This window comes from Podarcis filfolensis (assembly GCF_964270895.1).
Source record: "Podarcis filfolensis genome assembly, chromosome: 8".
Classification (NCBI taxonomy): Eukaryota; Metazoa; Chordata; class Lepidosauria; order Squamata; family Lacertidae; genus Podarcis; species Podarcis filfolensis.
Genome location: NC_139611.1, coordinates 59,318,197 through 59,344,290, shown reverse-complemented (window position 1 = coordinate 59,344,290; position 26,094 = coordinate 59,318,197). Strand labels below are relative to the sequence as shown.

Genomic DNA, 26,094 nt, shown 5'->3' with positions numbered 1-26,094 from the left:
AAATTATGCAATGTGGAACAGCAGATTATTGTTTTTCTAAGTGCCTATTTTGCAGGGGAAACATCTTGTACTTTGTTCCCCCATGCCCATAAATCTACAACTTGGAGTATGCAGACTTGTGATGTTCTATGCTCTGAAATTAACAATTAACTTCTGAAGAAACAACTCTCTTTTTCTGTGTTTCAGCAAAGGCACCATATGAGGTGCCAGACATTGCTCTATCATGAAACTGACAGAGGAGAATGTACAGTGGTACCTCAGGTTAAGAACTTAATTCGTTCTGGAGGTCTGTTCTTAACCTGAAACTGTTCTTAACCTGAAGCACCACTTTAGCTAATGGGGCCTCCTGCTGCTGCCATGCCACCGGAGCACGATTTCTGTTCTCATCCTGAAGCAAAGTTCTTAACACGAGGTACTATTTCTGGGTTAGCGGAATCTGTAACCTAAAGCTTATGTAACCTGAAGCGTATGTAACCCAAGGTACCACTCTATTTTGGAATGTGCTGAGTGAGGGTGGGCAGAAAACTTCACTTTTGCAAGCTGCAACTTTTCAGGCCTGCCTGGCACACACAGACCTTGTTCTGCAAAAGGCGTGGTGTTTTTTGTACTGCAAGCTGGCCATTTTCTTGAAGCAATGGCTTTCATTTACTGATACAGAGGCTGTTGGGTAGGAAATGGAGCATTACTTGATGAGTGGTAGAGAATGTAAGACAGAAAAAGGAAAGTGGATGGACAGAAATCTCCTGAAGCCATCTGGACTTCTCTGATGGTTTGAAATAAGGTGCTGGTCTGTTCTAAAAAGGCACCAGGCAGCAAATTCAGCAGCCCCATGAAGACTCGCTCTTCAGTTCTCAGTCAGACAAACGTCAGTTTGAGTTTTAAGCAGATTGTCCTTTGCTCAGATTGGGCACTAAAGAACAGGTTTCTGGAGCGGGGGCGGGGGGGGGGGGACTCCAGGGCAAAAAAAAAAAAGGAGCTCAGACCTAGAGCTTTAAAATTTGGACCATGCCTGGGAAGAGGGGAGAAAAGTAAGTGAGGATAAGCCCAAAGACTATGCTTGTTTCCTGCACTCTTGTTGTCCTATAATCTGCGCCAAATTTTGGCCTTGCACAGGGCGCTGTATTACAGAAGATTACCAAAGCCCGCCCCTGCTTTTATAAGCATGTCTGCTTGGAATTACAAGTTGATGGAAGGGGAGGGGGCTGCTCTGCTGGAGTCGTGTTTGCAGGCTTCTCATAATGGGCATCTGGTTGGCCACTGTGAGAACAGGATGCCGAACCAGATGGACCATTAGGCTGATCCAGCAGGTTTTCCTTATGTTCTTGTGATAGGGAATGAAGCAGCAGGTCTGCCCTAGGTCTTTTGCCGATGAGGACAGTACGTATAACCACCATTCCCAGATAAAATGATGAAGACAAAATTTCGTGGATGTACAACGAGGACGGAGGGAGACACCTCTTACTACCATACCCTACAGGTAGTGGAAACCAATTCGGGAGTTAATCCCACTGAACTAAGAAATGGGATCTACGCATAACTAAGTGTGCACAGGATCGTATCGCGGTGCCACAATCCTCCTTGCCTCACTTCTCCTGTTCCTCCTTGGGAAACGTGATTCTATTTCTTTGGTACATACAACTATTACCTTCCGGGGAGGTAGAACAAAAACTACAACTCCCAGGCTCCCACGCGGAAAGAACGCGCGTCGCTCGCGTGTGGCAAAAAAAATCTCGCGATACCGAACGACTACGAGGAACGTGGAGGGGGGGGTGAAGAGATTTGCGCCTGCGCAGTAAGTGGAAGAAGTAACAAACGTAGAGAAGGGGCGGGGCTCACCCTCCTCAGTCCCAGCCCCGCCGCCATCTTGTTTCACCGCCACTTTGCGCTCGCTCCGTCCGTCACATCCCCGCCCCCCCTTCCTCGTTGCGTCCGGGAGCGCGCGGGCTGCGGTTGACGCACTAGCACTCGCACCCGTCACCGGAGCGCAGCGGAAACCACAGACTCTTGATTAGCTTGGTGAGTCTGGGATGGATCTTTTTTGTTGGTTGGGGGGGGTAGATCTCGTAGAGAGGAGTAGCAGCAGTTGGACTCTGTTTTTCCCCTCCCCCTCTCTCGGCGCCGCCATTCCCTCCCTTCCCGCTTCTGATTGGTTGGATGGGCCCTCCGGTGTTGTCTCTGATTGGCCGGCAGTGGGGTAAGGCGGCCGCCCGGAACTCCAGCTCGGCGATTGGGTGAGTGCCGACGGCGGACCGTGAAGAGAGCAGGATGCAACGGAAATCGCGTGTTTCTCCCCCCCCGCCCCTTTCTGATGCCCTTAAGCGCCCAACGGTATTGGGGCGGGGCTGAGGGCGAGCGCGTGCGTCTGAAAGGGAATGCATGGAAGTTTATGGAAGTAACCAGGATAGAGGGTGGGAGAGAGCGGTAGAAGTTGTCGGAGTGGGGCTGAGGGCAGGGTGATCAGGGGAGTTCAGGCTTTGGGGTCTCAGTAGACCTTGAGGCATCAACATCCTGTGCACGCTTAAGGTGGTTGGACAGAAGGAGCCAAGTGGGGCCTCAGAGTAAGCATGTTATAGGGATGCAGGACCTAGAATCCCGAGAAAGAGGCAGTGGGCACAGTAGCTAGAGTAGCTCACATCTGTCAGCCATGAAGCTCAGTGTGTGACCTTGAGCTATGTGTTCTCCTCTCAGCCTTACCTACCTCTTAGATCCAGTGTGGTATAGTGGGTAGATTATTAGACTAAAACCCAAATTCCTACACAGCCATGAAGCTCACTAGGTAACTTTGGGCCACTCACTGTCTCTCAGTCTCACCTGCCTCACAGTGCTGTTGCGGGGATAAAATAGAGTGGGGGAGATCAATGTATTCTAATGTGAGCTAGGTGGAGGAAGGATGAGATATAAATCTAATAAAGAATAAATGAACCAGGTTGTTGTGAGGATGGGGAGAGGGGTAGTAAAGGGTCATGTACATTGCCCTGAGCACATTGGAGGGCTATTGTGATATTTAAATAAAGAACGAAGCTGCCTCAGACATTGCATTCGTCCTTTTCCATTCATCCAAGCCTTGACTTTGTTTTTGACCTGATTTTATTTAAAGCATCTTTGTACCTTGCTATTCAGCTGAAAAGATTCCTAGATAGGCTTACAGGCCAGTAGGCCAGTAAGAAGCAATACAGGTTTATAATCTATAAAACATTTATGATGCACATGGAAAAGGGATTGAGAAGGAAAGGAAGAAAATAAGCAAACTCTGCATAGAAGCTTTTATTATATTTTAAGACCCAAGGAAGTTATGTTCAACTGCTTTTGTGATTTCCCTCCCTTTGCTGCTCTGATAGATTTTGTGACACTTCATTTTTCATTTGTGTATTGCTTGTTTAACTTTGATAAAACATTTATTGTGCAGGCATATCTCATTTTATCGCACTTCACTTTATTGGACTTCACAGATACTGTTTCTTACGAGGATGCAGTTGCAGGCAGCTTTGCTGCTTCCAGGGGAATGAAGCCCTATGGTGCGTAATAATAAATTATTATTATTATGCCACCCCTCTTTGGGCAACTGGAGTGAAGCTGGCTGGGGCTGGGGCAAGGTTTTTCCCCTCCTGCCCCTGCAGCCGGGGGGGGGGGGAGGGTAGCTTAACAGACTACAGTATAGTGTAAATATTACTTTTATATGCACTGGGTAACAGAACCAAAAAGGGTGTGAATCACTCTATTGCAATATTTGCTTTACTGTGGTGGTCTGGAACTAAACCTGTAATATCTCCAAGGTACCCCTGTATACTTCCCAAGCTTCACCCAAACAATTTTCATTGCTTCCTCATAACTTGATTTAACCCTCTTGTTGTAAGTGGCTTTGAATATGCTGTCTGATAGAAAGGCATAGAAATGGGAGCATATTTGCATGGGAGCAAGTAAAGGTATCTTAATAGGAACATATTTTACGACAGAGTTTTCCTAGCAAACCAGAGGTTAAACTAACCCCAGGAGGAGCTTGCAGCCGACAGTGTCACGACACAGTTTGGAAAGCTCTGCTGTAATGCATTGGAAGAGAGAGATGAAGGGGCAGTTGCAACTGCCTTGCAAGACTGCCTTGCAACATTCCACATTTTAGCCTTTAAGCTTTTAATCCTGTGTGAATATGAATATAGTCAGCTACTTTTAAATGTCGTTTTTGAGTAAATGTCGTTTTGGAGGTTACTACTACAGTGGACAACGTGATCCATGTGGGAGGCATGTTCGCAACCCGCAGCAGCACGTCTGCGCACGCGCATGGTTGCGATTCGGCGCTTCTGCACAAAGCGCGATTGCCGAAACCCGGAAGTAACCCGTTCTGGTATTTCCGGGTTTCGGTGCATCCGTAACTCGGAAAAACGCAACCTGAAGCGTCTGTAACCCGAGGTATGACTGTACTTAGAGATATTAGCAAATAGGTGAAGCATTTGGCATGTTATAGCTGCTCTTGCGGCAAGTAACATGACACTGGGAATTGAAATACAGTGGTACTGCTGGTTGTGGACGGGATCCGATCTGGAGCTCTGGTCGGATCCTGAGGTTTCTGCAACCGGAGGGACTGCTTCTGTGCATGCATGCGGCATGGTAGAGTGTTTCTGCGCATGCGTGCGTGGTGAAACACTTCTGGGTTTGCTGCTTTCGCAACCCGAAGTTTACGTTACCCAAGGGTAACGTAAACTGAGATGCTACTGTACTATGTATAATTATTTGCCTTCCCTTAAAACATATATATATATGGCCCTTTAATATTAAGTTCTTTATGAAGATGTTTTTGGAAAAGCATTTAATAATACCATTCATATAAAGTCTTTAAAGTATTTTGTACAATTAAAGTAAATAAGTAGGATAAACAGTGATAAATTACAACACTTCAGCTATAAACATGTAGAACTCAGTGGCTGTTTTCTAAAAACAGTACATGCACTATGTGGGAGAAAACACAAAACTTGAAACTCCAGATTTTATGTTAAGGGAAACATTACTACACCTTGAAGTGTTCTGTCAAGCAAGTTTCCAGCTTGACTGCTATTATCTTCCTTTAATGTCCTGGCCTTAACTAAGCAGCCCAGGGCTATATTTGACTCATAGTGACTTTGCTTGTGATTTCTGTGTCCTTGTCCTTCCCTAACAACACTGATCTATTCTCAGCAGGTAGTATTGTCTAGTTAAAATGAGCATGTGCTAGGAATGCAGGTGGGTGTAAATCAGGGGTTGGCAAAGTTTTTGTGGCTTGGGCCGGTTCATGGTCCCGCAGACGCCGCGGTGGGCTGGAGTGCGCACGCATGCATGCGCAAATGCTATTTCCAGTGCGGAGGAAGCGTGCCCAGCTTCCCATTGGCTGCAGGAGCTTCATATCTGGATGCCCTGCTTTGAAAGGAATTTCATACAGTTATTGGGCTAATACTTTGTGCTGAATGTGTTTCACACTATGAGGCAAGGATCAAAACCAGAGTCAAACACAGTGATGCTTTCTAATGGCCCTGGAGGTCCATTCTCCTCTAAAGTGGATCTTTTGGGCAACAGTGTTCGAAACTCCCATTGTTCTAGGTCCATTTGGCAACAGGGAATTTCATTAGCGCAAGCAATTTCTGAGCTCTGGGTGCAGTACTGCACCTAAAATTTCAGTGGGAGGAAAGGAGGACCTTTTTCTGCCTCCCCAATTCCAGCTACTCTCTGAAGACTGGTGAAGAGACCCTCTTAAGATTATTAGGGAGGTGGGCAGGGGAAGGACTAGACCATGTGCAAAATGAACATAATATTTTAGCTGCAGTTCATTCATTTTCAGCTTTGTGTTCTTTCTTTTTTTAAAGCGTGCCTAGACATTCTGTTGTTGCACCCATAATCTAGGTTTAAGGTACCATTTGGCTCCTAGCTTTCATATCTAGTGTTTCTAATACTGGTGGGCAGACTTGGCCTGAAGCCATCCCTCTTTCATAACTAGGGTTTGCTTTTTCCACTAAACCCATATTTTCCTATTGCCTACTCTGCTTTTTCTGTCAGTCCCTGTAGAGGTTCCATTTTGAGAGTATGTATGTGTGCCTTGCTCTCCTCCAAAATGCGCCTTATTTCCTCTGAATTTTTTGTTCCCTTTTGGTCTTTTTCTTTACTGTTTCTTACACTATGACCTTCCCCACCCCCTTTTCTTCTCCTGATTTTGTCCATTTTTCTTTTCCAGAAATTAGGGGCAAGCTGTCTAAAGCTCCCGTTTGGTCTCTTGTTTCTCTTGACCAAGCCACACAATTTAGTTAGATGTGAGCTGTGAAAGCAGTAGAAGTAAATAATACTTCATAGCAGCCACCTATGCTTAAAGGTATGCTACCTTTGAACATGGGGAAGGGCCATAGCTCAGTGGGAGAGCATCTACCATGCATATACAGAAAGTCCCAGGCTCAATCCCTGGCATCTCCGAGAAGAGTTGGGAATGTTCTCTGTCTGTAACTCTGGAGAGCTGCTTCCAGTCAAGATAAAACTAAGCTGAAAGGGCCAGTGGTCTGACCCTGTGTAAGGTAGCTTCTTAGGTTCCTATCGCCAGAGCAATTTCAGTGGTTATTGCCAATGATTTTAATCTGTACTTTGGACCCATGAACAGAAGTTTAAAAAGTTTATTCTTCCTTCCCTGCTCCTATTATCAACTTAACATCACAGTGTTTCACAGAGAGTTATGAGTCTTAAATACCCCTTTTATCTGTAAACAGTGTGATAATGCACAGTAGCCAGCATGGTTTTTATCTGTGCAAGCAGCCACTTTGTGCGAGTTATTTCCATATGTGGACTTTTTCCACTAAAGCAGCGGACTTTTCCCACTAAAGCAGGTATTTCGTTGAAATGAAAGGCGACATACAAATTATTTTGATCAAGTAAATGAAAAGCTACAAATAAACAAATCTACGTGTTTGCATTCCACTCAAAGAACCAGTGTTGGCCAAGGGTCTATTCTGTGTATCTTCACCAACCACACAAGTTCACTAATAATAGTAAGGCATTGCCTGCTTGGACAGCTTAGCCATACATTCCCTCCCTCCTAACCCTTGGATGTTGGAAGGTAATATGGCTATATCGTTGTTACATTTCCTCCCACCCTTCTGCTATAGAACATAAAATACTATGCAGTATGGAATATAAAATACTGGTCTCTTGTGTCTCCCTGTGCTCTTGAGGGAACTGTATTAATAATGACACTGCTCTTTCCAAGAAGGTTTCCAATCTACACAATTTATATACCTGCCCTAAGAGGAAAACAATATTTTGTTTACTTGTAAATTAACATAATTTAGTGATCAGATGGGCAACTTTGTTTAGGAAATATATGAAGAATCATTGGCAAACTTGGTTTAAATCTGAGATCTAAATTGGCTTTTTTTCTGATTTAAATCAGTCCGTTCTGGTGGAGGGTTATGCCAATTATTAGGAGTAACAGGTGTGATAAGGTACCTCCCCACTCTTCATAAACTTCCTTCCATGTATAGCTTCCTACTAAACCAGGCGTAGGCAAACTCCGTTCCTCCAGATGTTTGGGACTACAATTCCCATCATCCCTAGCTAACAGGACCAGTGGTCAGGGATGATGGGAATTGTAGTCCCCAAACATCTGGAGGGCTGGAGTTTGCCTACGCCTGTACGAAACCTTATGTGCCACAGTTCTACACCCTCTTTTCTTTTTTAGGCTGGAACTCTCTGCTTCCAAGAAACTTCTTTTTCTCAACACCCTTGTCAGGGATGGGAAATGTTCTTCCTGTCTGAATGGTGAGGAGCCCCTATTCTTTTCTAACATTTTATATTTCAAGTTGAAAACATCCACTTTAAAAAACAACGTGGAAACTAGCTTCTTAACAAAAATGAGTATTGTTCATATAAGCAAACAGAGCAAAGACAAAATAGCATTGTCAGACTGTTTAGTACCCTTATTATGAACAGGAGAATGTACTTTTTCAGGCTTCCGTTGAGTTTTTGTTTTGATCTGGCTGACTTCCGAGCTGCAACTTGGTTCTGAGGAATTGCACGAGATCATTTAAAAATTATGCTTCTATACATGTTCCTTCTAGCTTGTGCAAGTTGGTAGCTGCACTGACAGGAATATAGTAGCAGGTAGATTGATTTAAACCAAAATGATTTAAATTGATGATTTACTGTACTAAGGTCAGGGTGCTAGTTACGCTGCATAAAGCCTTAAAACAGCTTGGGACCAGGATACCTTAAAGGCCACCTCACCTGCTGTATATACCTGGTTGATCACTGTGCTCTGCAGGTGAGGTTCTCCTGCAGATACCATTTTATGAGGAGGTCCGTTCTGCACAATGCAGGAATCCAGCTTTTAGTGGTGTGGCACCTACCCTTTGGATTGCCGCCCCCCCTTTGAATATTAGACTAGTGCCATTTCAGTTGCCTTGACACCTACTGAATACCTTCATCTTTCAATAAGCCTTTTAAGTTGAGAACTGACCCAACTGCATCTATATTGGAATTGTTTTTCCTTTAGTTTTTATTGTTTTATCACTTTTTTGCTGCCCTGGCCTCCTTTGGAAGGAAAAGCAAAATAAATTATTATTACTACAAAACAATCAGTAAGAAAAAGAGTTGATTTAAATCAAGTTTCCTATTGATGCTTGTTTCCTAAACATTTGCCTCTGCTAGGGGACTTGCTCCTGTCAACTTTGCACCTGTCAAAGTTAGCCTTAGCTGTGGTACCCACTGGACCATAAAAGTTTCCTACCCTGGTATACATGGCTGCAGCCTAAACTCTGTTAATTTGCAATTGAATAGAGTAGTATTTGCAATGTTTCATCTGTTTGCTGCCTGTGTTTGGTAGGTAGAATGTAAATACTCATACTTTAGTAAAGGTAAAGGGACCCCTGACCATTAGGCCCAGTCGTGACCGACTCTGGGGTTGTGCAGCTCATCTCGCTTTATAGGCCGAGGGAGCCGGCATACAGCTTCCGGGTCATGTGGCCAGCATGACTAAGCCGCTTCTGGCAAACCAGAGCAGCGCACGGAAACGCCGTTTACCTTCCCGTCAGAGCGGTACCTATTGATCTACTTGCACTTTGACGTGCTTTCGAACTGCTAGGTGGGCAGGAGCAGGGACCAAGCAACAGGAGCTCACCCCGTCACGGGGATTCGAACCGCCAACCTTCTGATCGGCAAGTCCTAGGCTCTGTGGTTTAACCCACAGCGCCACCTGCGTCCCTTACTCATAGTTTAGAAATGACCAAATTGGATCTTCAGTTACATAGAAAAGACTCATTTAACTCAATGTATTTGGTAGAGGTATTACTTTTAATTTTGAGATTAGGGCTAACATATTTATATGCAAGTTATTTTATAGTAGTGGGAAGAGCCTGGCGCTGCCCAGAAGTTTGAAGAAATATGTTAAAATGTGATTGTAAATGGATAGTGTTATGTGTGAGTTTTAAGGAACCAGACCTGAATCAATTGGGGAGGGGGAAGCCAATGGTTAATTATGGTTAATTTTGTCCACGGTCTTGAATCAAAATGGCACTTGATGTCCAAACATAAGCAAATATTTCCACCTCCACTTCTGGAACTTTTGCTGATTCCAACCTGTCCAAGTTGGTGCAGAGTGGGACTGTCAGGTTAAATTTGTTGAAGACCTGCCAAATGGGACGACAGTATCTTCAGAGGTGTCCAAATCAGCATAGTTTGTACCTGATACACACACACAAAGGAAGAAGCCACACCAGTCAGGTTTCAGTCCATTCATTCAGAATGGCACCCGGCACCCAACTTTTGACAAATATCACTGAAGGAACCCTTGTGCCAGGTTTGGTGACGTAATCTCAAGAGATGGCCAAACCTATGCCAAAAAATAGGCAAAGCCATGCCAAAATGATGTTTTGGTCTGCCATCTTAATTCAAAATGGTGCCTGGCATCACCTAAGTCTGCCACCGTCACCTTGGAAACCCTTGTGCCAACTTTGGCAACAATATCTCAAGAAGTGCCAAACTCAGAGAACAGACAGATAGGCCAAACCGTTTCCAAAATATATAGAAGATTATTTTATTTTTTAATGTTGTTGTTTTTTAAACCCATTCACATTTGTGTTTGGGGGCTGGGGCTGCTTGGCATTTTGTATATCAGATTGTGTAAAGTTCATATCTAGAGTGACATATCTAGATTGGCAGAAGTGAATGGAACAGCAAAGATTCTCTTCTGCCAACCCATTCATGGCTGCTGCTTCTCCCACCACCCCTTTTATTAAAGAGATATTAGAAGCAAAAGAATTCAGCCTTTCATATATGCACAGAATAATTGGCTTGCTTGCGCAACAGGTTGTGCACATTTGCCTGTGAGTTGGGATGGCATTATTATATTGCTGTATTGTATTACAAGGAATCATTTACTCTTCCCAAAGACCAGTTGCAAGGCTTGCCTAACATATGCAGTGTGTTCTCCTGATCCAAGAGCTTGGACTTTGGGGAAGAAGGGATTTGTGCAATGCAAGCACCATAGCATTTCTGCTTTTGCCTCTGGATTGAAAACTGATGTACACAGTTAATTTAGTACTTGGTCACAGTTCCAGGTCCGCAAAACAGAAGTAAGGTTTGCCTGTTAGGTTAGCCACTTTCCACCTACATTTGTTCAGTGAAATACTGTGTTTTATTACAATTCAGGTAAAGCATTGTAATGTTGCAAGAGATTATGGTGGTGTTGGTCTTAACATTGTTTAGCTGAGTTACTCTAATGCAGGCATAGGCAAACTCGAATCATCCCTGATCACTGGTCCTGTTAGCTAGGGATGATGGGAGTTGCAGTCCCAAAACATCTGGAGGGCCAAGTTTGCCTATGCCTGCTCTAATGTCATGGTGGTTGTGGAGGAAGCGCAGCTCTGTTGCCATGGTCTGAGCCACTCAGAGATCAAGGGAAGCAGGAGAAGGACATGGAAAAAGAGAGGAAGAGGGAAAACTTAGGAAAACAGGCCTGAGAGGGCAGCAGCCCAAGACAGGCCGGCAGTATTAGGAAAGGAGGGTTTGGATTAGAGAGAGGGAGCGGTGTCAGGGAGAAGAAGGAACCTAGGAAGAGAGAGTGGCTGCGGGTCATTCAGTAGATAGACAAATGCATCTGACAAAGTAGGCTTTAGTCCACGGCAGCTTATGCTGTGTTAGGGAAGGTGCCACAAGGTTCTTATGCGGTATCTGAATGTTTTCATGAAAAGCGTGCAGGTGTAGGTGCATAAAATGTTTTCACCTGCCTTTTGAATTATTATATTGGCATGTCTTTGGCAGTTGCAGGAAGCTGAGCTCAGTTGCGGGCATAGAAACCTGCCGCATTTCTGGCAATTGATGTGTAACTGCTGATGTGTGGGAAGCATTTGTGATGACTGTGTGCAGTAAGGGAATCCCTTGATGAGGAGCTAATTTTGCCAGAAGACCACTTTGACAAGAGGGGTGGGTGGGAAGAGAACCAGCGCTCCTAAACCTCAAATCTGCTGATGAGTCCTGCTGCCATAAGGGTGCCTGTGTACTCTAATAATGATATGTGCCCACTGTTTCTCCTCTCCCCTTTACTTCTGAGCAACCCTAGGTGCTTGCTATTGCTCTGTATTTCAATGCCTGTGAAGTTATGCTGTATATGGACAGCCTGTGGGGCCAATAGGCATGCTGTGAAAATTACAGCTTTTTTTAAAAATGATTTTTTTTATTACCAGTTTTTTAAAAATCCTATGATTAGCAGAGCCAAGTTTTTATTAATATAATGTGAAGCAAAGGGCCAGAAATGTAGATGTTACTGTGCTGGGTACAGACAAAAAAAGGGGGGGGGAAGGCTTGCCTTTCATTTTTATGATTTCCTATTCTCATTGCTAAAAGTGTGTCTTTGCCAGAAATTCCTTTTATGTAAGTTGTTTCTAGCTTGAAGTCTCCGTGTCTGACCCCTGTTCTGCATCTCAAGGTAACTTTAAAACAGGAAGTGTACAAAGGAGGTTAGTGATGACTGGAGCAGCCAATCCAGCCTCTGTGATCTTCCTAGATAAAGGGGCTTAGCCAATGAGATGCAGGCGGAGGCGAGGTTTGGTGTCAAATAGCATGCTAGATTGAATGTCTTTGACTGTTAAAGTGGAAGGAGGCTGCACAGTGTTTCATTGGAGTCTCTGGGAGTTTTTCACTGAGGCAGGGGTCAGCTGAAAGACAAAGAAAAATGGCGAATAGTTTGTTGGGAGGGCAGCTGTTCAGTTTTGTACCACAGTGGACACTCCAGAGACCTTTTCCTGCATCTCCTGCTGCCTTTGTTTCCTCTTCCTCCACCTCTGGTTTTGTGTGTGTTTGTGTGGAGAAGGGCTAGGAATGACTTAATTAGCTCTGTCAGAGGAAGCACAATTAACTGCACATAAAATAAACGCAATCCCTGGTAAGTTTTTTAAATTGTTTTTGTTTTGTTTTCTATGTAGCGATCCTAGCTGTAACCAAGAAGCCAAGAGTGCAGATAAGTTGAAACTGTCTCAGAAAATGGCCCCTTTGCATTCCTTGCATACCTTACGGAGGAGCACCTACGTTACCTTGCTCTCCTTGGCTTGTGCATGCCCTTTAGCTGGCTCCCCGTCCTCCCCCCCACCCCCCGCTTGCCCCCACTTCTGTAGCTGTAAAAGGAGATGTGTGAGGAAAGAGATTAATTTGTGCAGAGATGCCTAATCTTTTGTGCAAGATCTGGGTTGAAAACCTGGAACTCTTTCTCTCCCCCCCCTTCCCCCTCCTGATAATTTGTCTTTGTTCAAATGCATTGAAGCTTTCATAGAAGGAGAAAAACATAAGGGAGTTGTTCTTCAAATGCCCTTTTGATTTTGGGAAATACAAAGAACATTGGCAACACATTTGGAGGAGTGGGGGTGTAGAGAGGAGAGTTAGCATTAACCTGCTCCCTTGCTATATACCATTCAGTCTTTAATAGCTGAGGCCTTAAACTGATACATTACTCTGTACATATTAGAGTTAATGTAGGTGCCATGCATTTGTAAATCTTGGCAACATTTATCACCTGTCATCTCTTCCTCCCCCCCCCCCCGCGCCCCCCAGTGTTTATAAAGCTTCAGTGAGGGGGGTTTATTACTTGCTTAAATCACCATCGTTCTGAGTGGCAGCTGTCATTCTGTATTGTATTGCATGTATCATAAAGTCAGTTTCCATGTGCTGTGATCTGAAAACCTTTGCAGCAACCACATTTGGTTGATGTGGGAAAGTAAGGGGACAGAGAAGGGTTTAATCTCTTGCCCTTGTAGTTTCTGCCTCTTATCTAGGTTAAGTGAGACACGTTTTTCCTTTGGTCACAGGCTCCTAAAGACTTTGCTGTGGGTACCAAAAGACTTGCATCTCTTTTGCAGACTTCTGCTTTCTTTTGACAAGTATTAGATGGCTTTTGCTTTTCTTCTTAGTTGTAAGTAGATGATGAAGGTCACTGGGATGTTCCTGCCACTGAGATCAGTCATCCTTTACTGGAAGAAGGGGAACAAGTGCACTCTGGAATGGGTTACCTGTTTGCATTGAGTAAAGACTGACACTCATGGCTTTTTTATTTTTTACATTTCTCCCTCATAGTTGGAATGGTGTTGCAGTAAAAGTTGCTGGAGCAAGGCCTTCCTTTGCTAACAAGAGTGACCTTGAAGCACTGCTTCTCTGAGTTTTAACGATTGAAGGACAAAGTTTGTTTATGCTGTTCTTAGCTATCAAGAAGCATCTGGATTAGGAGGAGGCTGAAGAGTTATTTGTAATACCTGAGCAAAACCATAGTTGGTATAAGTAAGTGGAAGACTGAAACTGAAGCCATTTAAACAAAAATCCTTGAAATTGTTCTCCCTCCCTCCCTTTGCCTCAGTCCGAAAGTTTCCAAGGGATTGTGATATTTAAGATGATAAGGAATGTTGTTTTCTGTCCTTATATCCTGCCTAACCTTTCTCCACTGGCTTTGGGAGTTAAATTTTGAGCGTTCAAAGCAGGTTGCCAGCCACCCCCCAATGTAATGGGATGATGAGCAGGGGCACAACTTAATTTTGCATCATCATTAAACATAGTGTTAACATAAGAGTGTCTTTTGGAAATAAACTTTACCAAGTGTTAGTTTCTAAGGATGGATTTTACACCACCCTTCAAGAATCAGCTGTTCATGACTGAGAGTGGCAAGAATCCAGCCACCCATTAGCCTTGTTGCCTCAAAATTGGCCCTGGTGTCTTGAGTTGCTGAAGGGGACAGGAAGCATATTTCTCCTCCTCCACTGCCCTGACCCCATGTATGCTGCTGCTGGGGTGTGTGGGTGTGGGTGTGTGGGTGGGTGTGGGTGAGAGAGAGAGATTGCAAGATTGCTGCTGTCTTCAGCTACCTCTAACTTCATTTGTCCCCATTTGCAAGCAGCAACCCCTTGCTGGACATAGATCTCCCAAACAGATGCTCTTGTTGCCCAGTAGCAGCTCTCACTTAACTGCAAAAGCAAGATATCCCATTTCATGGATGTCCTCAGGTCTCCCCCCCCCCCTCCCCAGCTGGCACTGAAGTTTTGCAAATGTCTACACATCCCTGTTTCTGCTGTAGTTAAGAACTTAGGGCACATTCCTGAAATGAATAGCAACATTAGTGGAGCTTGTACAGTAGAGCTTCCTTGTGGACTGTGCCACTGGCATATTCTGTGTACATTGCTACACTTATTCCTTCCAACTGGCTTCTGTATTGCCCCAGTATTAGCTCCTCATGGAAGGGACTGATAAGATTCAAGCCAAGCCTATTGGTCACCACCATCCTTAAATGCATAGACTCTGCTTTGCACGTATAAAGGTGTGTTAGGAAACTGCAGAACTGGCCTTTTTATGAATCATAAACCAGGCGTTGTTTTGCTTTTATCCTAGCACCCCAGTTTCTCAAGATTGACCCTGTTTTCGCTAAAGCTTGCAGTTCTGTGTCCTAGATAAAATGAAAGCATGCCTCCTGTCCCTTTATTCAAGTCATTGAACCACCTGGCAAATAGAGGATAGCAGTAGATCTCCATGTAAAGGATTGATGATGTCACTCAAAATGCGGTTGCCATTTTAGTGACATTAACAAGAGTATTGCTCTGTTCAGGCTTATTCAGGGCCTTGACTGAGGTCTTCACTTCTGTTTGACAAAATTTAGGCTGTCATTAGGTTGTTATAGAGGATTTGGAGAAGATGAGGTTATTGAAGTGCATTTTTGAGGGAAGTCTGAAGGAAGTAGGAGTCTTGACTATGAGGAGGACATGTTTAGAGAAAGGCTACATGGAAAAGAATGATGGAACATCAGAACTATTTACCATGGTTTTTAGGCTGCTTGATGATTTTCAGACATGCATTCTAGGGAATCTTGAGGATCCTTGCAGCTTTTTAGGTGTTCTATAATGAGATGACTAATAATGGCGGACAAGCTCATTTTCAGGGTATCTTGCTCACTACTGCCATTTTCCTCCCTCAGTGGTTTGTGCTAACCATAGTTTAGAACCCAAGCCATGGTTTGAGCTTCCCCAAAGCACTAGGCAAACCTGTCTTAAAGGTGCCTGTCTGTTTTCATTTCCCATGCACTCAGCTTTTTTCGATGGTGTAGTAGCCTATGATATTATTGTTCTATTACCTCCAATATGGTTTGTTTATGTATGCTAACACATAGTTGGCATAGACCATGTTTTGTAAATGCACTTCAGGTTATGGTTTCTGATAAATAGCTTATGGAACATTTATGTGTGGACATTGTCAGGTGTTAATAATATCAATAACTTCTTGTATCTCTTCAACCTTGTGAAAGCATTTGGAAGCATGCATTTTACTAAATAGTTGCTATAACGATTAAACATACTTATTTGCAGCTATATAGAGCCTTCAGTGTAGCAGCATTTTATAATGCCTTTAATCATTCAACTTTGTGCCTTTTATACTGCAGAATTACTGCTGCTTAGAGCTAAGGAACATATTTCTGTTGACTTCCTTCGTAAGGATGCTAAGCAAGATCACTTACATGAAGGCTGAGGCTGCAATCCCATGCCCATTTTTTCGACTAAGTCCTATTTGAATACAGTGGTACTTCTTTCAAGTAAGCATAAGATTGAGTTGTAACTGTTCCAAAAGTAAAGACTAGGAGTTACTAGGCAAAATAGAATCTCCGTGTGATGCAAACTTTTAATGTCCATGCTTTTGCTTAGTAGAGCCAGTGTTAGAAACTTAGATATATAAGCTAGGTGCCAAATGGCTCCTTAAACCAGGGTTATAGTCGCCAAAATGGAATGTCTAGTTGCCATTTGGGGGCCTGACAGCTCGAAAGCCCTATTTTTCAATACAACTTTTTGGTTCCTGAAATTCATTCTGATTGTGCAGATAAAATATAGCAGGTTGAATTCTACAGGATGTATTGCTAATGCGTGAAAACAGTCAAAATCCAAGGATCCCCAGGCATGCACCTCCAGAAGGTGGAGATGTAAGGCACCATACTGTTGCCCAGGCGTCTTCAGTTGGTCGCAAGTAGTCGAAAGCCAGGTGCTAAATTTCAATTTTCAATTTCAAACGCTGAGTAGAGTCATAAGCATTTATGGAGAACTATACATGTTGCACAGTTCAAGTTGTTGGATGTGCAATTCCTGGTTGCTAGTCCCTGAGTCCAGTAGGAAATCCACATGTATATAGCATTTGTTATAACTACATGTTATAATAATTAACCTAAGTAGTTAGATATCCTCTCCAGTGATTCTTGTTTACATAGAAAAAACAAATTTTAACACAATGTTTGATAGGTGGAAATGAATCAGTTTTAAGACTGTGACTGTGTTCACATGATCATGTCCTGGTTTATTATTATTTAGTATGCAGTTCCGTTGCTCCTCCCTTTGCATGAGTGGCAAAACAAACCAGGAAGCTGCACGTAGCCTTAGTTTCCCATTACAGTACATACAAATGGAAATTGTGTTTAATGGCTTCCAGCCAATTCTAAACACACCCTATAACAATTTGTATTAAACTGATACCCCACACCCTGCAGATTAAATGTTTTGTATGTCACGTTGAGAGAATCTTATAGATAAATTAAATAGAAAATTGACAACTAATCTATGATCTGGAAATATTGTACATATAGCAGACTCTCACTAGCAGTGTAATGTTTGAGACATAGGTATGCATATACATATGTATATAATACCCTGATTTCCATTATCCTTGTGTCTGTGTGTTTGGATGGAGGAGGATTGCAAATCTTGGGCATTACACACAATGCTGTAAGTTCAAGAGGACTATGGTAGTGGTAGGAGGTGGTGCACATAGAATCTGACACCCGAAAACACACATACCCACAGAGTACTCCCAGATTGCAAATGTGCAATTTGGCCATAAAAGGAAGGGATGAATTATAAGGAATAATAATTGGCCAGTGTTTGAAACTTGCATTGTTCTAGGCACATTTTGCGACAGGGAATTTCATTAGTGTGAGCAGTTTCTGAGCTCAGGGCGCAGTATTACGCCTAAAATTTCTGTTTAAAACTGCAGAGTGGAAGGAAAGGGGGATCTTTTCTGCCTCCCCACCCCAGCTACTCTCTGAAGACTGGAGAAGAGACCCTCTTAAGAGTATTGGGGGGTGGGCAGGGAAAAGACCGGACCATGTGAAAAATGAACACAATATTTTAGCTGCAGTTCATTCATTTTCAGCTTTTTGTATTCTTGTTATAAAAAAGTGTGCCTAGACATTATGTTTTGGCATAACCTAGGTTTAAGGTGCCATTTAGCCCCTAGCTTTAATATCTCTGTTTCTAACACTGTAATTGGCTTATGCTTTCACTAAACGTTATTCTGTCCTTTAGTCCTTTTAACACAAGCCAATGAAAAATAATTAGAATAATTGCTTTTTCAAAAAAAAAAAAAAAGATTGGAACTTTTCAGCATACAATACCATAACAAACTAAAAAAAATTAGAATATTTTACACCATCTGCAATCATAAAGGATAAGGGATTACAAATAATGTTTAGCCAGCTTTGTAAAAATCAAGAAAATCTACATTTGTTGAGTGTGGTGCTTAAGATATGTTTTGAAAACATAATTCTCCCAGAGTCTGAGAATGAATTGCAGAGAATGGAGGAAGCAGTCTGTACCCTCTACAGTTAGAACTTCTTAGAGCTTCCATTAAATGCAACATGGAATGAAAAATAACAGAAGTTGGACTCACATTGCTGTGCTTGCTGTGGTTCAGTAGCTGGTTCAGAACATTTATGTTTTCAGTTGTTATAATCTGGTCATTGATGTTGACCTGGGCCAACTTCTTGAGTTGCTAAAGACCACCTACAAGATGCTCAGATCACACAATGGCCAAGGGTGGCCAAAGTGTAGCTCACAAGACATGTAGCTGGCCCTCTCATTGTTGCAGTACAGCCAGTACACAATTATCTGTGGAAATGTGTGGCACCTCGTACTAAATTTGGATGACTTGGGAAAGTGTCTAGGAATAAGCAGCTGTGAGCTGTGTGACTCCTGAAGGTATACTAACTCTTTAATTGTCCACTCAGAGGTTTGATGAAAATTCTAGCTCCCATGTTTTCCTGTAATGATACAGTAAATATGTTCTTTTAAGAGGCCACCAAGAAGACATAAAGGAAGCTGCCTTATGCTGAGTCAGACCAATATGACAGAAGATACCTGACAAGTGACTTGTTCCACTCACCTGTCTAAGGTCCTTATGAGCTAGCTGGTTGTCAGGTATTTGCAACAGCTTTGGGTTCAAACCTGTTTTCTGACGGTGTCAGCTGCCTAAGTCAGTTCTCTACAAAAAAGCTAGGCTTTAGCAGCAGTTTCAATACAAACTGTTTTGTGCTATGATAATAACAATAACAATAATTTATTTATACCCCGCCCATCTGGCTGGGTTTCCCCAGCTACTCTGGGTGGCTCCCAGTCAAATATTAAAAACACAATACAGCATTAAACATTAAAAACTTCCCAAAACAGGGCCACCTTTAGATGTTGTTTAAAAGTAGGATAGTTGCTTATTTCCTTGACATCTGATGGGAGGGCATTCCACAGGGTGGATGTCACTACTGAGAAGGCCCTCTGCCTGGTTCCCTGTAGCTTCACCTTGCAGTGAGGGAACCACCAGAAGGTCCTCGGCGCTCGACCTCAGTGTCCGGGCTGAACGATGGGGGGTGGAGACGCTCCTTCAGGTATACAGGACCGAGGCCATTTAGGGCTTTAAAGGTCAGCACCAACACTTTGAATTGTGCTATTGATGGGGGCAGGAAAGTGTCTTGCTCCACCAAAGGAACTCATTAAGCCCCTAATAGTTCCTTAGTAGCCACATTGGTACCTGCCTCACACCTAATGTCACGTGATCCATTCCAGGCCAGATTTTGCCCATGACCTGGAGGCATAGCTGTCAACCTTCCCTTTTTTTGTGGGAAATTTTCTTATTCCTGCTGCTTCCCGCTGCTATCCCGGATTGTTAGATATCCCGTAGACTGACCCCGGGACAGGTGAGGCTGCTGATCCCTTATTTTCAAATCTGAAAGCTGACAGCTATGCCTGGAGGTTCCCCACCCCTGGTTTGAACTGACTAGCAGCAGCTTTCCAGGGTCTCAAGCAAGGGTCCTTCCCAGCGCTATCAGGAGATGCCAGGGACTGAACATGGGAACTTTTGTATACTGAATGTGTGCTCTGCTACTGAGCTACAGCCCTTCTCCCCAATAGGAAGTTAAATCTTACCTATTTCTAAAATGTGTGTGTGTGTTTTGTTTAGTTTTTTTGGAAAATGTGTATAAAATACTGCTCAAGATTACTGTTTTTAAACAGTGTCTTAGGGTCGAAGAAACTAGTCTCTTAACACTTTGAAAAGATGAATGGGCAGGAGGAGGTGCAGATTAGGGTGGGATCAGTGTGCCTTAAGCATGAGGTCTCCTGTTTTTCAGAATGTTATCAGCTTAAAAGGGAGCACACCACAGAGTTCACCCTCAAATCACAAAACTTAAAGAACAAACCACACCACCTGTGTACTATTCAGCACATGACATGCAGTGTTTCACCCCTGAGTTTCAGTCTTTTCTGACTTGCATTTAACAACATATCTAAATTACAATGTTGAATCGATCTTTTCTAAGGTGGTTCCACATTTGGAAAGTACCTTGCTAACCTGGAAAATCTGAATGGTTGTGAGGAAATGTAAAATAATGAGCCGTTTGATAAACTAGACCCAGTAAATGTTTAACTTTGGAAGTACCATTTTTATTTATGTCCTTGAACTGCTCTGTTTAAAGACAACTACAATAGATGGAAATAGCGATGCCAATGAGTTTTGCTTTTCTCTTAATACATTACTTTTTAAAACTAGCAAGTGAAGCATTTTCCAAATGGACTGTGATTGTGGTGCGGCACCAGCAAAAGGTCATTTCTTCTCTTGGTGAGCATTTAGCTTATTACCTTTCTTCTGGAATTTTGCTGCATGCTGTTTTTGTAGCCACTTGTGATTCCTACGTCTGCTTGTAAATTGAAAATCCTCCGACCTTGCATGAAAGAAACTGCCAAGGCAACTATGTTTCACCAGTGTATCAAGTTTTTGAGTACATGAATTGGATTATGTATGGTGCGGCTTTACTTAACTTCTTATTCTTTATTTTGTGGGCACAACTTGTGCTTAGCTACTCTTAATTGTGTGGATTATAAACACTTAACAAAAATAAGTTAGTGAAAGTAAACTTTTCCACAAGTTAACAGCCAGATTAAGAGCCACAGATTCTTTTTCATATATGTGGAAATGTTAGCACTTGAGTATCTATTTAAGAAGAGATGGTTATAGATGCATCTATATTTAAGAAGAGATGCATCTGGTGGGAAGTTGGTTGCTGCCTATAAAAGTTTACTCTGGCTTTTTGCTGTTTTGCTCTGACTTATTTTCCAACTTCCTTGTGCAGCCATGAGAACTAAAAGTGATCTTAAAAGTTGAAAAAGTCAAGAAGTCAATTACTGTGCTGCCCAGTGCATTTGTAGATGCATGGGATACACACTTCACTGCCAATAGAAAATGTCTCTTGCTAGATGATAAGGACTTTGCCAGACCCAATGATTCCTGTAGGCATGTGTTTTGTTTCCAAGAGTGGACAGCCATGTGCTTCTGGGAAACTTACCTGAAGGCAATGGCTCCTCCCTGTTGCTTGCCCCACCCTTGAGGTATATGGAGGTTCTATTTATCTAATGTGACCAGTAACTGTTGATAGATCTATCCCCCATGAATTGCCTAGTCCCTTTTTAAGGCCGTCTGGCCATAACCACATATTTTACTTTATGCACAATGGGGGAATGGAACCAGGACTAGGCATGCTTGCCTTAACACATAATGACATGACACTTATTTCTATGTTCTTATGCCATCCTCTGTGTGTACATAAACCTTTTCTCTTGCTTTTTGAGGGCAAGGTGATTCCCTACTATGTGTGTAGACTTTCCAGCCAGTAATTTTGTGGACAAAATTTCAGTTTGTGTAGCTGTAGAGGTGCAAGTAGCGTTGGAAAAAATAATTTGGGTCCAGCCATGGAACTCCATCCTAAGGGAAGTCAGGCAGTTCTCTCCCCCGCCATCCCCACCACCCCTTTCCTGTATTCAGCAAACATGTAAATACTTATTTGGCCAATATTTTTATGACGGATAGTACTGCTTTTAACATCTGTTTGTGATGTGTAGTTTTGAATTGCTTTTACATAATTTTATTGTGAGCTGCCATAGTCTCCTTTTGGGAAGGAAGAGTGGAATATAAATTTGGAATAAATTCACTTTCTAGATATCAGCTTCAGCCTAAGAGTTGGGTGGCTTTGTCACAAGCCCTTTTTAGCCTGGGCGCTTTCTAACCTTCGATGCAGATCTACATATTTATATATCCCTATGCATACACACACAATTGGCCTCTAATGGGAAGATCAGCTTTATTTTGAAAGTTCACTTGCATTGAGTATGTAAAAATAGATCCCAGTGTCATCTTCACATGAGATGTCAGACTTGTATGGGTTCTTTCCACTGCCACTGCAAGTATGTATAGAGTTTACACATTTTGACTCATGTGAAACTACAATGAAACAGTTGGAGCTAGCTGAGACTTCCCAGTGGGGTTGATGTGGGATTGGGACACTTTGTCTTCCAGGCCCAAGTTCCGTTATCCCATTATACGGTGCTATCTCTTTAAAAGAAAAGCAGGTGCATTTATTCTTTCTGCATCTAAATTTTGAATAAATTAATGTTAAAGCAACACACTATATTGTCTCTTGTTGTATTTTGCATTTTTAAATATTGGCAAGCCCGAACTATTTCAGTTCAGTTTCCTGCAATTTAAGGGGGGTGAGGGAGAAATCTGATTGACATTGGCAATGGCCCAGTTCACACATCATGGTAAGCCATAGTTAATTACTTACCGTGAATGAGCAGCATGCTAGCATGTACTGCCTGATTGCTCTCACTTTGCTCTTCCCCAATAGCATTTGTGTTGGTTGCCCTTGCATCCAAATTGGAGGTCATAGTTTGTTTCTCCCTGACAAACAGTTATCATTAAATCATGGTTTATTCTTGGCTTCCTGATCATGGTTGTTAAGGATAAACAAATGATGATCCCAATTTGGACATAACAGCAATCCAGGCTTCATCGCTTGTTACTCCTTCTTGTGGCAAAGGAGCAACAAGCGGAGTGACTGGGCACCATGTACCCTGCTTGCTCACAGGGAGCCATTGACCATGGCTTCAAGTGATGTGTGAACTGGGTTTGAGAAATACTTTTACCAGAGGTAAGGGCTGAAACAACAACATGGTGCCTTCCCAGATGTTTTGAAATTGCACTCCCATAAGCCACAGGCAGTAGTCAGGAATGATAGGGACTAGAGTCCATAGTATCAGATGAGTTCAGGTTGTATGGTTTAGCTCTGTCTCCCATGCATATTGTGCACAATATCTTGTAGACATAGTGTGCCTACAACAGTGTAGGTTGCTTGTGAAAGTGAGCAGGAATGGGGCCAGGCTTGTAGGAAGCTTGTAGGCCAGACTTGCACTGAAGGCATTGGGGGAGCCATAGTTGAACAGCTGGGCTACAGTTGAGTAACTGTTGTGCAGCTCTGGATGGAGGAACTCTTGTCCTTTCAGCAAATAGCATGTTAAAGAACCAAATGTTGTTCTTTTTCCTGGCTTTGCTGCTATAGCATGATACTGTTTAAAAGAAATAAAATTAAGCTTCAGTTTGGGAGAATCATATGTCATGTAGATGGTTATTGATACTGAATAATGTTATCTGATAACAAAAGTACACATTTTGCTTGCTGTTTCTCACTGATTAGGTCAGTTGCTAAAAAGAGAAACATTGCTTGTGAATTTTGCAGAGTGGTATAAAGCTTGAAGCAAACATCCTTGGGACTGGTGTATGTGTCATTGTATGCTCAAATTATTCCCCTCCCGTTCTTTTTTCCGTTTATTTGTGTTAGGGATGAAGAGAGAAACCAGTATAAGAAAAGTGAATGTAAAATGAGCCCATATTTTGGAAACTCCTATTGCTGAGAATATGCAGCAGTTTTCAGTGTTGTTTTTGTAAGATAAATATAGCATAGCACAGTTCAACATGGAAAATTAATACACGCTTTAAAAGCATCTACGTATATATGCAACAACTGAAGAATGGGAAGTGGGATCTCATTTATATGCAGTTCCAAAGCAATCCAATATTTTTAATATAACCAAATAAAGTATGTATGTTGCATTCTTGCCACCACCATCTAATGATGTTGGAAATCTTTCTGGTAGCCATGTCCCCTCCCAACCTTTACTAAGCATTTCCCCATGTGTTCTCAAACTTTTGTCATTTGCACTGAGAGCTAGAAACTTTTCTTACTGGTATTGAAAATGAAAATTTTAGGCTTAAAGAGCATATGTACCTAGCAGTCTTCAAGGTATTGTTTTTTGAAATTCTGCCCGGAGAAACTAGGGGGTTCCTGAACGCGAAAATCAGTAATGTTGGGAAATCTTCCCTGAAATGTGTGTCGCCTACAGAAGTCGGACACAGTCGCAATTCAAGTGGGCTGATGGCGAGGCTGAAGTTCCTCAGCAAAGATGTGGAAAATGTTCTCTGAAGGTGGAAAGTTTGAAAAATCACTGTAAGCATTTTAGTTTTGTGAGCAGAGGTGCGATATGTTAAAGCATTCACCCAAATGTAGGATGCAACAATGGGGGCAGGAATGCTATTTTGCTATCTCTTGCTATTCTGTGATTGTTGAATGAAAGTTTCTAGTAGACTTTTCATTCTGCAGACAACTTACTAAACCAGGCTCCATTTCTTCTCCCTGATACTTTTAAAGGAAGCACTGATGTTTAGGTTTTAAAGCATCATGTAAAAACAGGAAACTTTTTAAAAGAATACCATAATGTAGAATAATGTGGCTGTTTTTGCAGGTATGCCATTGCCTACCTGACTTCCAGTTCTTGCCAGCATGTAGCTGATGCAGGAAGACACAGATTTTTGTCAACCTTCATAATCCCCTCCCCCAGCAATAAGGGGATAATGATAATGGTTTGTGTTAAGATGGAACAACACCTTACACTCAGCATAATGCTGCCTCTGAAAATGGCAGCTCTGTTCTGTCTCCCCTTTCACATTTAGGCTTGTTTCCTTGTGTGGTAGTGACTTCTTCATTTCATGTGTTTCCATTCCAGTGGCAACCAGTGTTGCAGGCTAGGGAATAGCACCATATGATGATATACTACACAAAGAAGTGTGCCTAAGCTTCTGCAGAGAGGGTGTGGTGGAAAGAAACTTGAAGTGGGGCTGTCACTTCTGGCACTAGCACCATGTCAAGGAGAACATGGCATCTTGCTAGAGTTAACAATTCTGGAGGCAATGTATGTGAAGTGCTTTAAGAGCATCAGTAAGGCTGCCCTGCCTTCTCTAGTCAACCTATCGCTTGACCTAGTAAGAGAGGATTGAAGCACTTTAGTCTCAGGGACACTCTGTGCCAAAAGGCAACTTAGAAAAACAAGTACACATTTTCAACTATGTTAGAGAATAGCTAGGAATAAAAAGGTTTGATTTATGCCCCCCCCCATATTGCCTAGACTCATTATGGGAAAAAGAAATCAAACTTCTTCCTCTCTTCTCCTGCTCCACAATTTTGTGCCAGATGCTTTTACTTCAGTCCTAAACTGATTCTGTTCCATTGCTGTTCTGTTATTTTTTTCTGAATGTGATTCCCCCCCCCCCGATGTATCTTTAAAATAGTTTGATCTTTTATTTTTTTGTGAGATATGCCATAAAAAACACGCAAATTGTGGTATAACTGATAGCAAACATTTTTTCAAGAGACTGGCATGTTTTATTCTTTTTCTCTCCCTTTAGCACAAGGCAGAGGTTAAATAGATTGGGATGCAAAATAGCTACTGAGAGGGGGAAATTGCAGGGTGGTGGGATCATATATTGATTTTTCTTTTTGAGTGAATTATATTGCTGCTTGAAAGGAGAAAGTCCTGCCTGCTTCTAGTGTGCTAACATTGAAAGATCAGTTACATAAGAGATTCCTGCCAGGACAGAGCAGATCTGGGGGATTAGTTTGTGTGTCCTTAAATCAAGACTTGCCTTCATGTAGGGAAAACATATAGGCACGCCTTTCAACCGCTGATGTTCTTAAACATTTCTAAGCATCTGAAGGCAAACAATGTTAATGGTTAAAAGAGATATAAACCCCCTAGTAAATTTTATGCCAGTATGTGTGTGCTCTTGTCAAGGAACAGTCTCTTAACCCTTTTTTCCCCTTTAGGAGAACACTTCCACATGCTGAGGACCCCTCTGTTGCTGAGCATTCTGGGGCTGGGACAATATCCTGAGATGTTCTCAGTTCACCTAAGATATTAAGCCATTATTTCTTGCCATCGTCCCACAAAAACTATGTGTGCTGTAAAATACCATGCAGTTTAATTTTACTGGGGGAACTGGTAGTGGTGGGCAAGCTTTCTGGGAAGCTTGGTCATCATTCTTGTTCTTCTGTTTGAGAATTCCAAATAAGTCCTTGCTTTACATAAAAGGCTAGAAAATAAAATATAAATGTCTGATGGAAAACTGATGTTAAAATCTGGAATAATCTACCATGGACAGCAC

At 42.5% G+C, this 26,094-nt stretch overlaps 1 protein-coding gene across 6 annotated transcripts in view; it reads left to right on the top strand.

Moving 5' to 3' along the window:
* Positions 1 to 1,839: 1,839 nt before the first annotated feature.
* The window catches only part of NFYC (nuclear transcription factor Y subunit gamma), a 50,849-nt gene continuing 26,594 nt past the window's right edge, over positions 1,840 to 26,094 (top strand). The window contains exons 1-2 of one of the 6 annotated variants that reach the window (XM_083628317.1): positions 1,871 to 2,016; positions 3,450 to 3,515. In XM_083628317.1, the coding sequence (XP_083484443.1) occupies positions 3,503 to 3,515 (13 nt within the window). In that variant the 5' untranslated portion in view covers positions 1,871 to 2,016; positions 3,450 to 3,502. Of the gene's footprint in view, positions 2,017 to 3,449; positions 3,516 to 12,076; positions 12,380 to 24,004; positions 24,104 to 26,094 lie in introns of those variants that run through there. The other 5 variants (XR_014551605.1, XM_083628318.1, XR_014551606.1 and 2 more) reach the window with 5 other exon arrangements.